Below are 13367 nucleotides of genomic sequence, written 5' to 3' on the forward strand. Positions count from 1 at the left end.
TAATTACTAGAAGAATTACTAAACTAGATAAAAAGACAAGATTTCTACATGTGGGGGATTATTTTAGCGCCACATGTCTACAGGGTTTGTTGATAAACTAGGTACTGTCAGTCTAGCTCAGTGTCTTCTGTCCCTGTGGAGTCACTTAACTTCGTACTAACTTCCGCTCCTGTGGCGCTGTTAGCACAGAATTAGCAGAGAAGAGGAGGGACGGTGAGAGGAAACGTAACACTGGAGACATTTCCCTTTCAGTTACTATGAGTGTCTTCTTCAAATCGACTTAGGAATCAGTTCAGCTGTGGAGCTGGGAGATCTTAAAGGTGTGTGAATACCGCAGCCTCACCAGCTGATCCCTGATTCTAGCAAGAATTGACCTCAGCAGAGCATCAGCATCTATTAGGGGAATATTTTTCACAGTGGAGTCCACATTTATGTATCTCATGTAGGCCTGTATCAGAAAGGGTGAAATGAATGTCTGATTCGAGGTGCTAACCACGCCTGCTGAAAAAAGATGTCTTCCAAGTATTCACCTGTACACCTGGTGACTGTGATGGATGGTTTATTAAAACCCAAATTCATTCATGAGTACTGCCACCTGTCTCAGGAGGTACTGTATCATCTGTAAGCCTAGTTGTGTTGATTTTTCTGCAAGGATGCTGCAAGTGCACGCATCTGATGTATTCTAAGTTAATGCAGCCACATGCAGAATGAAAGCATCTCTTTAGAAACATTAGACATTCATAGAGACTCTCTTCATTACTACATCTCTAAAAAGAGCTTTACTATTTTACTATATCTCCATTTCTCGCTCTCACATTCTCTCAGCCTCTGCCGGATTAAGAATGAACTCGTTGATAAAACCCACATTCCTCTGATTTAATTAATGCTCATGTCCCTCCTTCTCCACATCTTTGTATGCTGCTGTAGTGGCAGCTGGCAGATTCCTTGGGCTTTAATGGCCTCACTCCGAGGTTAATGAGGGCCTGTCTCAGACCCCAACACCCGGCAGGTACCCCTCATTAGAGCTGGTGGTGGTGGCCCTCGGCGCCACAGGAATCACATAAATTTATACGCTTACTCACCTGCAGTCTCTGCCCACAGTGCAGGATTACTGTGAACCCGTGTTAATATACCACAGGGAGACTCAGAGAGGTTATCTGCTCGTGTTTCACAGCCAGTTATGTGGACGGAGGAGGATTGGTTAAAGAGGAGACCAACCATGCAGGTGATGGTGTACATGCCAGGGTCAGGATTTAATAGGGGCTGAGGGCACAAATTCACTTGAGAGTTCATACAGCGATGGTGAAATGAAGGGTTGGGGTCAGAAAATGCTGCCTACGATCAGAAGACCTTTTCTTATTCGTACGTTTTTTATCAATTTATCCAGAAAAGAGTGTTGATGAAATTGTGCTTTTGCAACTTTTGAACTATTCTTTACAAAATAAAATCCTAAAGTCTGGCAATCTTTCCATCTTTTATCTTGGCAGGGAAATATTCAGCGGCATTGCAAGAAGAAAGCACACCGCCTTATTGAGCTGAATAACACCAAAGAAATGCAAGCTTAATGGTCACACACAAAAAATGTCATCAACAAGTGCACAAGATTTTAAAACAACCAAACGATAAAAGCTGGAGGATGGAAATCAAAGAGGGGAAATATAACTGTTATAATTCATGATGCTAATTGCTGGCTCAAAAAGGGAGAAAATGAGATGATATGATATCAAAGCCAGTGTTGAATCAGTTTTCTGGTCACACTTTAATCAGTGCAACTCATAAAAATACAAATCAAATGGCCTCAGATTGGGTCAGGGTGCACTTCAGTCCTGTTTACGGCTCTGATGCATCTCAAAGTCTACAATTAACAGTAGGATAAAAATACATTTTCAAAACTTGAACTGGTGTTGGGATTTTTGTGAGTCAGTTTTGCCGTAAAGTATCCAAAGTGGGTGCCATATTTGCTTCTACTCAGCATTAACCCCGCCCCCTTCAAAAAACGATGACAAAAGTGAGTACAGAACAGAAGAAGCGAACAGAGCCAAGAGGTATTACATCAGTATAAGTTTCAGTTGCTTGGAATGCCATTGCATTATGGGTAATGTAGGCCCAAGGTTGTAAGAAACAGTGACATAACTGTTACATACCAGAGAGGGTCTAATGATGACGAATGTTGTTGGTCCATGAATCAGCTCAGTTGCATTCATGTACCACAATCTCCACTAATAACTCCTCTGTGCGTGACTGAAGACGTGACACATTTATGTTGTTCTCATGTGTCTTTCTCTACATCTTTTCTTCTTGCTTTCAGGCATGAAGGCAACCCTTTACTGCAAATCGAAGTTGAACCTACATCGGATGTGAGTCCTTCTTTTTTAAAGCACTCATACTTTTAAGCGACTTTCTTTCATTACCTTCCTTTCACTCTCAGTAGCACCGGGGTGAAATCACTTCTGAATCTGAATGAAACAAAGCTTCCCTCTCACCACACATTGTGTTGTTCTCTCATGAAACATAATGAAGCCCGGCTGTCTGAGGAGCCTCCGGGCGAGTTATGCGTCAAGAGCAGCGAGAACGGAAACAGAAACACACCTTCACTGTTGGCCATCACTTCTCCTACAATGACCATTTATTTAGGAGAACTTGTGATGCAGATTGCTTGGATATATTATATATACAGTTGTGCTCATAAGTTTACATACCCTGGCAAAATTTGTGATTTTTTGGCCATATAATAATATAAATTATTTGACAGAATGAGGAGTGCAACGACGAAGACTCCGGAGACGAGTTCGAGGAGATGAACCTGTCACTCCTCTCTGCTCGTAACTTCCCGCGCAAAGCCAGCCAGACCAGCATCTTCCTGCAGGAGTGGGACATCCCGTTCGAGCAGCTGGAGATCGGGGAGATGATCGGGAAAGGTCGGTTCGGCAAAGTTTTCCACGGACGCTGGCACGGCGAAGTGGCCCTCCGCCTGATAGACATCGAGCGCGACAACGAGGACCAGCTGAAGGCCTTCAAAAGGGAGGTGATGGCCTACCGCAACACCCGCCATGAGAACGTGGTGCTGTTTATGGGGGCCTGCATGAGCCCGCCACACCTGGCCATCATCACCAGGTAAGGATGAGGATGTTACAGGGTGTCTTTCAGTGCAAGCGGCTCTGCAGTTTGTGAGTTTCAAGACAATCAAGACAACGATAAGTAAAACCAGCAAAAACAGAAATGTAAAAAGACATTTTGAAGATATAGGCGTAGAAGTTACAGTGTTGTGTATTTAAAATAAGTGTTCAAATGATAAGTTAAAATATTTTAATAAAAGACGGCTGTGAAAAGAGTAGAGTTACATGAACACAAGGCTGTGAATTTCAAGTTAAAAACATGTTTTCTGTTGATTTTTTGCACCTAAAATCAGCACAGCGAAAATACAGTATATTCATACAGGTGCAATGAAGAAATACATCAGGTATTTATATCAGGGACAAATACTTGTAGGTGATGTGAGAGTTTCTGCTTTGGTTGTTGACAGAAAGGGTAGAGACATCGTGGTAGGCAACAAAACTTGCCTGGAGCTACTACAACTTTTTTTCTGGAGAAGTGAAAAAGTTGTCAGCTGAGAAACTTAGGATTGTTGAACATCTTAATGGTCTGAAAAAGACAGTCAAAGTCAAAGAATGAAACAAAGCTTCCCTCTCACCACACATTGCGTTGTTCTCTCATTGAACATAATGTAGCCCGGCTGTCTGAGGAGCCTCCGGGCGAGTTATGCGTCAAGAGCAGCGAGAACGGAAACAGAAACACACCTTCACTGTTGGCCATCACTTCTCCTACAATGATCATTTATGTAGGAGAACTTGTGATGCAGATTGCTTGGAACAATATTCCAACAGGTATTTCTGAATAGGTCATTTCTCTCCTGCGGTCTATTATGGTTCAAATCAAATCAGAAAAAAAATCAACTAGTATTTCCTCCTCTGACTCATTTCTAACTCTCTTATTTATTGCTCGATAAACTTTCACAGCTTGAGAATAATTAAATACTCTCATAGTCAAGGCAACACATCAATGTGTGGAGTAGGATTCTTTTTTTGTTTATTATTGTGTTTTAACTTCATCGCAGTGAGACCTGAACTAAAATACAGATAAAAAAATAAAAAATGACAGTTTTGACTCCCTTATCATTACTATTATTACAGTTATAACTAATAATACTATGGTTTTTATGATGATAGTATTTATGATGATAACTTCTGTAACTATTCTGAATATTAAACTTTACTCTCAAAGCACCTTTCATTTAAATCATGCAGCTCAAAGTGTTTAAAGCTCCTGTGAGGAGTTTTTTCTTGGTTATGAAGCCGACTGAAATTAATACTGAAGCCTTTCTATGAGCTACACAATCAAACAAAACCATAAACACAAAGACTCATGTCTTTTATGTACTTATTTGTAATGCCTGAAACTGCTGCTGGAGGGTAGGCGTCTAGATTATGTAACCTAAAAATACGTCTTAAAGCTCCTGTGAGGAAGTGCTGTTGGTTTGATTTAGGTGCCCCCTGTGGACGAAACAGTGTGTGTAGATTTTGTCTTGTACATTTATGCTTAATGTTTTACAACAACAAAAAATATCTATCCCTCTTCTCCCTGTGAACATTTGCATTGGAACAATTAAAAAGATAATCTACCTCTGCAATAGGCCGTAATTTACCAACCCCAGGGCAGTGGTTATATGCGTTTTGTTGTTGACGGAAAGGTTAGAGACATCGTGGTAGGCAACAAAACTTTGGAGCGGCTACAACTTTTTTTTTCCAGAGAAAGTGTTGAGTGAAAAAGTTGGGTTTAAAAGAAAAGTTGCGTATAATGATCAAAGGTTCCTCACTTGCTTCTTGCCTCGTCTCCTACAAGTCAGGACAACACCCTGGCTGTTTTTGAAACAGCCTGCTATATACTACTTACTAATGTAGTAGGCAGTAGGTACAGCCTACTACATACTGCGTTTGAATTTAGTCTGTAGTATGGCTGTTCTGTTCGATCTGTGTTGCATTAAGCTGGGCCAGACGTCACTGGATTTCCGGTGATGGAATGCAGAAGTAAACAACCATCAATTTATGATTTAAAAAGTCAAGAAGTGGTTTGTATGTAATTCAATAACTTTCACATTACCCCAAAACAGATTTTCCCCCCGCCAAAAAAGAAGGAAAAAGAAGAAGCGCAACGAGCGCTGTGCATTGTTGGAAACAGTACGCGAGGCAGACTGCTCCGATGCTTACTTTGAAATTTTCCCGAATCAGTAAGACATGCAGGGAGTTTTGGCATACTGCAGATTTTGCTCTTGTTCACTTACTACATACTGAATTTTGGCCAAATCAGTACATACTGCTAGTATAGTAGACAGTTTCGAAAACAGCCCCAGACTTCTGTGTGTAACACAAACTCAACTTTGCTTTATATAGCACCTCTGATACAAACAAACATGCAGCCCAAAGTGCTTCACAGAAGAACAGAGACAGAAAACATCAGAAATAGGTAAAATAATAAAAGACATAATGATAAAAAAAATTATTGAAAACAAAATAAACACAGTAAAATCAATAAAATAAGTATGAGTAACAGCAAAAGCAAAAATCAGATAAAGTAAATAAATAAGATAAATATATGTTAAAATAATAATAATAATAATAATAATAATAATAATAATAATAATAATAATAATAATAATAATAATAATAATAATGCAGTCCAAGGCAAAACAATTAATTACACCAAATTAAAAGCCATATTAAAAAGGTAAGTCTTCACTTTACTTTTAAAAACACCCAGAGAGCTCACAGTTTTAATCTCCAGAGGAAGAGACTTCCATAGTTTTGTTGCATAAAAACAGAAAGCTCTCTGGCTGGTGCTTGTGTGAGACACATGGGGAACATTTAAGAGGGAAGCACTGCATAGCCGTGGTGGAACATAAAATAACAGGAGATCTGTGATGTGTGGAGGAGCAAGGCTGTAAAAGAACTTTAAAATCAAGTCTAAAAGAAACAGGTAACCAGTGCAGAGTTTGAAGAAGTGGAGTCATGTGATCAGCTTTCTTTTTTCCATGTTAAAACTCTGGCAGCAGTGTTTTGAAGAAGCTGCAGTTTTCGGGGAGATGTTTTTGTTTAACCTCTGATGAAGGAGTAGTTTGTTTGTGATCAGGTGACTCTTTACCTCTAAATATCCGGTCCTAACTTCCTGTGACTTTTCACCTCTCCACAGATCTGCCTCTTTCAGGGAAACTGAGTTTAGAGAGACTGACAGTGAAGTGCACAGAGTATGCAATGTCGTATGGACGAACCCCAAGGCACTCACATCCGCCCCTCTGTTTGTCTGACTACAGTTCTACAGTACGAGAAGTTCTGTTATGTAGCGAGCAGCTCTAATTATTACTTTGTGGATTACAGTTCACATTTTTTACAATAAGTATTTTCTCATTTGTTACAAGAAAGACTCGGCTGTGCTCCACACTGAAAACACTGTGGTTGACTTAATTAGCTCAGCTGCTGAGGTTCAAACAGAAATAATTCAAATATTTGCCGCTGTCACACGCAGACTGCGAACAAGGCAGGATGTGTCTCTAAGAAAGAATAATTTACTCCTTTGTTTCCTCTCTTTTCTTGTTTTGTTTAACGTCAAACATTGACTCTATTTTCTTTCATTCTTTTTAATAAAAAGAAGAGAAAAGTGAACTTCTATGCTGGATTCACACTTCAACACTGCTCCAGGAAACAAAGCTGAATGTAAAACAAATATCACCTACATGAAAGATTGACTGATTGATTGGGATGCATGATTGCAGTCGATCATAGCTGAAATTGTGCAGGCGTGAGTGCTGCTGATTACTGGAAATAATAGCAAAATGTCAGTGAAACAGGTGGCTTTGTTTTACAGCAACTCTCGGCACAGACTGCTTCGCTTTTGTCTCAAAAAAAGGAATATAACAACATTATGATGGTCATGTATTCCAAAGGGCAAGCTGATAGAGCTCTACCATTAAACCTAAGTATTGTTTATCGGTTTATTAAGTAGGAGAGCTTTCAGGCTGCATTAGTGGAAACATACATATTGACTGCATCCTCTTTTCCAATCGTTTAATTTATCAGAAACGTTGGTGGATTGACTTTGCTCAGTTCAATGCGCATCTGGTCTTCTTTAATGAAACTGCTCTGTTACACCATTTCTAAGCACACATGTGGCTTCGTTAGGTTACAAAGTGCTGCACCCTGTCGTTAAATTTAGCTTGTACACACCCTGACTGTTTTCAAAACCGCCCACTAAACCAGCAGTACGTACTGATTCAGCCAAAATCCAGTATGTAGTAAGTGAACAACAGCGAAATCTGCAGTATTCCAAAACTACCCGGATGTCGTACCGGTTTGGGAAAATTTCCCAGTATGCAGCTGACCAGTCTCCCTTGCATACTGTTTCCCACAATGCACAGCTCTACTTGGTTTTTAGGTGCAATATCGCCAACTACTGTGTTGGAGTTATATCAGATGTTTGCCGGTCGGAAGTAATGTCAAATAAACGCCGAATCACTGGTGAATCTTCCAGTAATTACTGAGGTAACTGTTCATTAGGGGTGCAATGATACACACAATTCACGGTTCGTTTCGGTTCGGTTCGATGCGTTTTCGATACAGAAAAAGAGAAATTTCCATGCCTTTTTTTACTTGTAGTTTATTGAAATTACCAACATTTGTTTCAGCTCAAAAGCACAGTTTTTAAATTAAATTAATCAATGTATCAGGGGCAGCTATACCTGACACATGTTCTGCTGTGCATGGGGGGGGTTGCATGTGTGTGTGTGTGTGTGTGTGTGTGTGTGTGTGTGTGTGTGTGTATGTGTGTGTGTGAGCGTATTTGTGTCTGTCTGCGTGCGCATCTGCCGTGCCCGATAGAGAGCAGAGGAGAATTGTGAACGTGCGACCATGTACAGAAATGACATCCCGTCATGTAAATAAGATAAATAACATAAGGATATTTAGTCTGTTAAATAAAAGAACAAGGTATAGACCTGATCCATGAGAGAGGTAAAATCACTTCTGATTTGACTGGCAGGGAAAACACTGTCCGGTATCAGGCTGAAGTCTTACACAGCATGCAGTGTACCAGCATCACTACAGGACCACGGAACAACTCTGCTCTGCAACCAAAGAGGATACTCACACATACGTGAACATATGAACCCAGTAGACCGTTGTATGGTGAAATATATATTTCCATTTGAAGCACAGTTATAACAAACGTGACCAGCTTGGACTGAATGAATGTGGGAGGAGCGCACAGTTCAGTGGACCTGCGGCGATGCAGCCCGGAGGAGTCAGTGCAGATCCCCTGAACTTTCAGCACAGAGCGCCTCGTCAGAAGTTAATAAAATCAATCTAAAATTGCGTATTGTTCGGTTCATAGGGCGCACCGAACCGTGACCACTGTATCGAACGGTTTGATACAGATACGCGTACTGTTGCATCCCTGCTCTTCGTGTCAGTGAAAATTATGAAATCCATATAAACCACTTCTTAACTTTTTAAGTCATATGTGGATAGAAAAGAAGCAGTTTCGGTATCAGCTTGGCCGTCGTTTACTTCCGCTTTCCGAAACCAGAAATCCAGCGACTCCTGACCCAGCGTACTGCAGACCAGATCCAACAGAACATCCATCCATCCATCCATCCATTATCTTGACCACTTATCCCGTTAGGGGTCACGGGGTGCTGGAGCCTATCCCAGCTGGCTTCGGGCGGAAGGCAGGGTACGCCCTGGACAGGTCGCCAACCTATCACAGGGCTAACACAGAGAGACAGACAACCGTTCACACACACACTCACACCTATGGGCAATTTAGAGTGACCAATTAACCTGGCAAGCATGTTTTTGGACTGTGGGAGGAAGCCGGAGTACCCGGAGAGAACCCACGCATGCACGGGGAGAACATGCAAACTCCACACAGAAAGGCACCTGCCCGAACCAGGAACCTTCTGGATGTGAGGCAACAGCGCTACCCACTGCACCACCGTGCAGCCCCAGAACAGTCATACTTCATACTAACTTCAAATGCAGTATGCAGTACGTACTGCATGCTACATTTGTAGGTAGTCTGTAGCAGATGGTTTCGAAAACAGCCCGTTTGTCTAAGTATAGCAGACACTGTTAGTATGTGAAGTGACTCTGAAGCCATGAACTCCTTGTCTGTGTTCAAAAAGCCTCAGGGAGGAGAGCTACTCAAAATGCAGCCGCTGTCAGGTCAACATTGGGATGAATATGCATGAACTGTTGGCTTCAGGTTCTTTGTCGGTCACCTGCGTGGCACTGTCGGAGTTGAGGGCTTCAGGTGTGAGGTGGGGGGGGGTTGGTTGTACAGGTTGTCTATTAATACACTGCTGTGATGGCAAACCCTCCAGAGATACGACACCGACTCTGAGAAATGCAGAGTAACAGCTTCACCCTGTCACAGAAAGGGTCCGTGTTACAGTTCAGAATGATGACACCTATCTGTTCAGGGCTCACTGATGAGCTCGCAAACATTGGGGACTTCAGGTTCGGGTGTGGTTTTGGTTAAAAGTGGCAGAATCAATCAATAAAACATGCTGGATAAAGATAGAGCTTTAATATGTGGAGTGAGGAGAGTATCTCCTGTCACACAGATTTTTAAAAGAGAGCTTCTGAGAGGATTAAAAAAACAACAACACAGTCCCAATAACCGCAAACATACACTGACTTCACCTTCCCTCTCTCCTTAGACCCTTCATATATTCTTTTGACAGCAATAAGACTTGAAGAATTCACCTCAGATGTTTGATCTGAATCTGAGACATTTGCTTTGGTGATAAAATAAAGGGTTTCTGCAATGGGCTCAGAGTTATGATTGTGAAAGCAGTTCAGTGCGGTAAGTAGAAGAAACATTCAAAGTGAGCGTCGCTTATGTAAGGAATGATGGTTGGCAGGTAGTTATGGGAAATAGAACCTGTTAACCATACATTATTAACTTAAGATACAAACTTGTGGATAAAAACATTGATTTAAGGGTTATTTTATTTATTTAAAATGATTTATGTATACAGTTTTTAAAAATTAATCCCAGTTAGCATTCTACGGTGATGGATTCTTATCTGCCGGTTTCTGTTGGTTTAACATGAACCTGTCCTCATTCAGCTCTCCTTCTTCTCCGAGCTCTGCGGTTCACACACCTTTAAAAATAAACGAGGCTAATGTCACAAATTTGAATCCTGCTGCTCTCATCACCACTGCTCATGGTTTAAGTTTCTTTGTAGCGATCAGTCAATCAATCTTTATTTGTATAGCGCCAAATCACAACAAACGTTATCTCAAGACGCTTTTACAAACATAGGAGGTCTAGACCACACTATGTCAAATTATGAACAGAGACCCAACTTCAAGACAGGGTAAGACTCAGTCTGACCCCACCTTAATCCATCATGAGCATTGCTCATCGCAGTATTTAGCTAGTTACAGTGGTGAGGAAAAACTTCCTTTTAACAGGCAGAAACCTCAGGCAGAACCAGACTCATGTTAGACAGCCATCATGCCTCGACTGAGTTGGGTCTGGAAAGACAGATAGAGGGGAGTAAGAGAGAGAGGTGATAGTGATGAGACGAGTCGTAGAAGCTGTTGCTGCTGGAGTCCAGCACGTCCGTATCAGCTGGAGTCCAGATCGTCCACAGCAGGAGGACGTCTACGGCAGCTCAGAGGAATCTACGAGACAATGGAGCTCAGGGACTCCAGAAAGGTCTATGGTTAGTAACTTTAATGGGACAGGCAGAGTTAAAGTAAGTGATGAGGGGGTTGGGGGGGGAAGGGGGTGAGCTAGGATCCCAGTGTGTCAGTGTGCCAGTTCCCCCCGGCAGTCTAGGCCTATAGCAGCATGACAAAAGCTGGTCCAAGCCTGATCCAGCTCTAACTATAAGCTTTATCAAAAAGGAAAGTTTTAAGTCTACTCTTAAAAGTGGAGAGGGGGTCTGCCTCCCGGACCCTGACTGGTAGATGATTCCAAAGGAGATTGGTAACCTAAAGTTTCTTCCACTGGCTCCTTTGCCGTTGCTAATATTTCCAGACAGGATCCAATATAAAAATGTCCATAGCCGGACGATTTATGCATCATTTTGATGCAAATGGAAACTAATGGTTTTACCTCCCCAGAAGGTCTGTGCTGTCAACAAGCAGAAGCTAACTCTCTTCTGCGGATTGATTTGACATGACATGTGATCAGTTTTCCTCTGGTGTTGCTCATGTTAGTGAAAGTTAATAACCGTTGTCAAGGTTTTGTGAAGAGGTTTTGACCAATCAGAATCAAGCATCCTACACCGCCAGATCAGTAGGAAATCTGGGTAATAGTAAAGAATCAATACTAAAGCAGAGCTGCAACCAGAGGTTTGACTTGTAGCTGTGGATCCGATGTTTAGAAGTCAGTGAATCTGTCAAACAAGTCCACTTGAAGTCTTCTTCTTTTCTCTTCTTTCAGCTTATGTAAAGGCCGAACACTTTATTCTGTGGTGCGAGATGCCAAGGTTGTGCTGGATGTAAACAAGACCCGACAGATTGCACAAGAGATGGTCAAGGTAAAACAACTCAGCGCTGAGTCTCCACAACACTTCTACAGAAAACATCATATTACAGAAAAACCTCATCTCTCTCTCTCTCTCTCTCTCTCTCTCTCTCTCTCTCTCCTCTCTCTCTCTCTCTCTCTCTCTCTCATTCTCTCTCTCTCTCTCTCCTCTCTCTCTCTCTCTCTCCTCTCTCTCTCTCTCCTCTCTCTCTCCTCTCTCTCTCTCTCTCTCTCTCTCTCTCTCTCTCTCTCTGTCTTTTTGCAGGGGATGGGATACCTTCACGCCAAGGGGATTTTACACAAAGACATGAAGTCCAAGAACGTGTTTTACGACAACGGCAAAATCGTCATCACCGACTTTGGTCTCTTCACCATATCTGGGGTTTTGCAGGCTGGCAGGTAATTATGGTCAATACACATCAGAGACAGGGACACTTTTTTTTTAAGAGGAGAAACACAGGATTTGTGCTGTAAACAGACTCACATCATTGTTGCAGAGCTGACACACATCATGCAAGGACAACAAAACACTGAGAAGTAAGCAGTCTGCTTATTCACGGGAAGACAGTGTGTCATTCTTTGACAAGAGTCAGCTTTATTTTTACATATTTGAAGACAGGTTGGCTCGTACGTTTGATTTTTGGTCTTTTAAATATCATCAACTCCAGAAAGGCTGGAACTTTTGAAGACAGTCAACAGACTTACAACGCTGCTTCTCTTCTGACTCTTCTGATTTGTAGCTGGTCTTAACCCTTTAATCTCCATCCAAAAGCTGCTGTGAGAAACTTTTTTCAATTTTGGGACCCCCTTAGTGAATTTTCAAGATATTGAGCAAGACGATATTGTTTATTGCTTTATTTTCTATGTTGCATTAAAATAAGGATATATTTTTTACCGTACAGCTTCCAGTTGGCCTATGTCTCCTGTCACCTCCATCCTGCTCTGCCTCTCTCCCTCCAAAACAAAAATACCTGCCCCTCCCTTCGCTCACTCCCGACAACAAGTCCTGTAAGCAGTGTCCACGTGGAATCAGATCAAGATGGGAGCAAAGCTGCCAAAGGGGAGCTGGTTAGGAAGAAAGAAAATGCTGGCCTGATTGTTTGGAGGTGGTTTGGGTTTCAAATTTCAGAGAGCAGCAGATAATCTCAAATCTCTTCCACCATTTTCAACAGTGCCGCAAAGTGCATTATGAAAAGTGTGCAAGACCTAGAACTGAAGCCTTCACAGCCTTCTGCAACTTCATTTACCCCGTGCTGTGGCCTACGAAAGAAAAAAAAAACATACCTTACAGAGAGCTAACCCTGGCTGATGGAGCAGGCGCCCCATGTACAGAGGAGATAGACATTGTTGCATTGGTCACAGGATCGATTCTCGGTCTTGACCTCATTTGGTGCATGTCACCCCTCTGTCTCTCCCCTTATTTCCCAGCTCTCTCTCAAGTTGTCCATTAAAAAAAATAAAAATAAACACCAGGTCAAAATGTAATCGTAAGAAAAAAAACATGTGCAAACCTCTATTTTCAATAAATGAAGTGGTCCATCTGTCTTGTTATGGAAGAAACTCATGCTTTTCCTCTGAAGCCCACAAACTGTGTTAAAGAGAGGTCTTCAGGGTGAAGAAAAAAGTAAGTCACCTGGTCAAGGCTGAGCAGAGACATTAAATAGGAGGTGGATAAAGCAGATTTTACAAAGAGCACAAACAGAAATGTCATTCAAAGAAAATAGTAACCATCAAAAGACTACAAATTGGTTTTCACCCTGCTAACAAATAGAGCTTAT

At 41.8% G+C, this 13367-nt stretch overlaps 1 protein-coding gene across 3 annotated transcripts in view; it reads left to right on the plus strand.

Moving 5' to 3' along the window:
* The window catches only part of ksr2 (kinase suppressor of ras 2), a 148132-nt gene that overhangs the window by 120271 nt on the left and 14494 nt on the right, over positions 1-13367 (plus strand). For all 3 annotated transcript variants that reach the window (XM_034692914.1, XM_034692915.1, XM_034692916.1), the window contains 4 exons: positions 2309-2357; positions 2753-3114; positions 11506-11602; positions 11855-11988. In XM_034692914.1, coding sequence (XP_034548805.1) covers positions 2309-2357; positions 2753-3114; positions 11506-11602; positions 11855-11988 — 642 coding nt within the window. The remainder of the gene's footprint in view (positions 1-2308; positions 2358-2752; positions 3115-11505; positions 11603-11854; positions 11989-13367) is intronic.

Source organism: Notolabrus celidotus, chromosome 9 (genome assembly GCF_009762535.1).
Source record: "Notolabrus celidotus isolate fNotCel1 chromosome 9, fNotCel1.pri, whole genome shotgun sequence".
Lineage (NCBI taxonomy): Eukaryota > Metazoa > Chordata > Actinopteri > Labriformes > Labridae > Notolabrus > Notolabrus celidotus.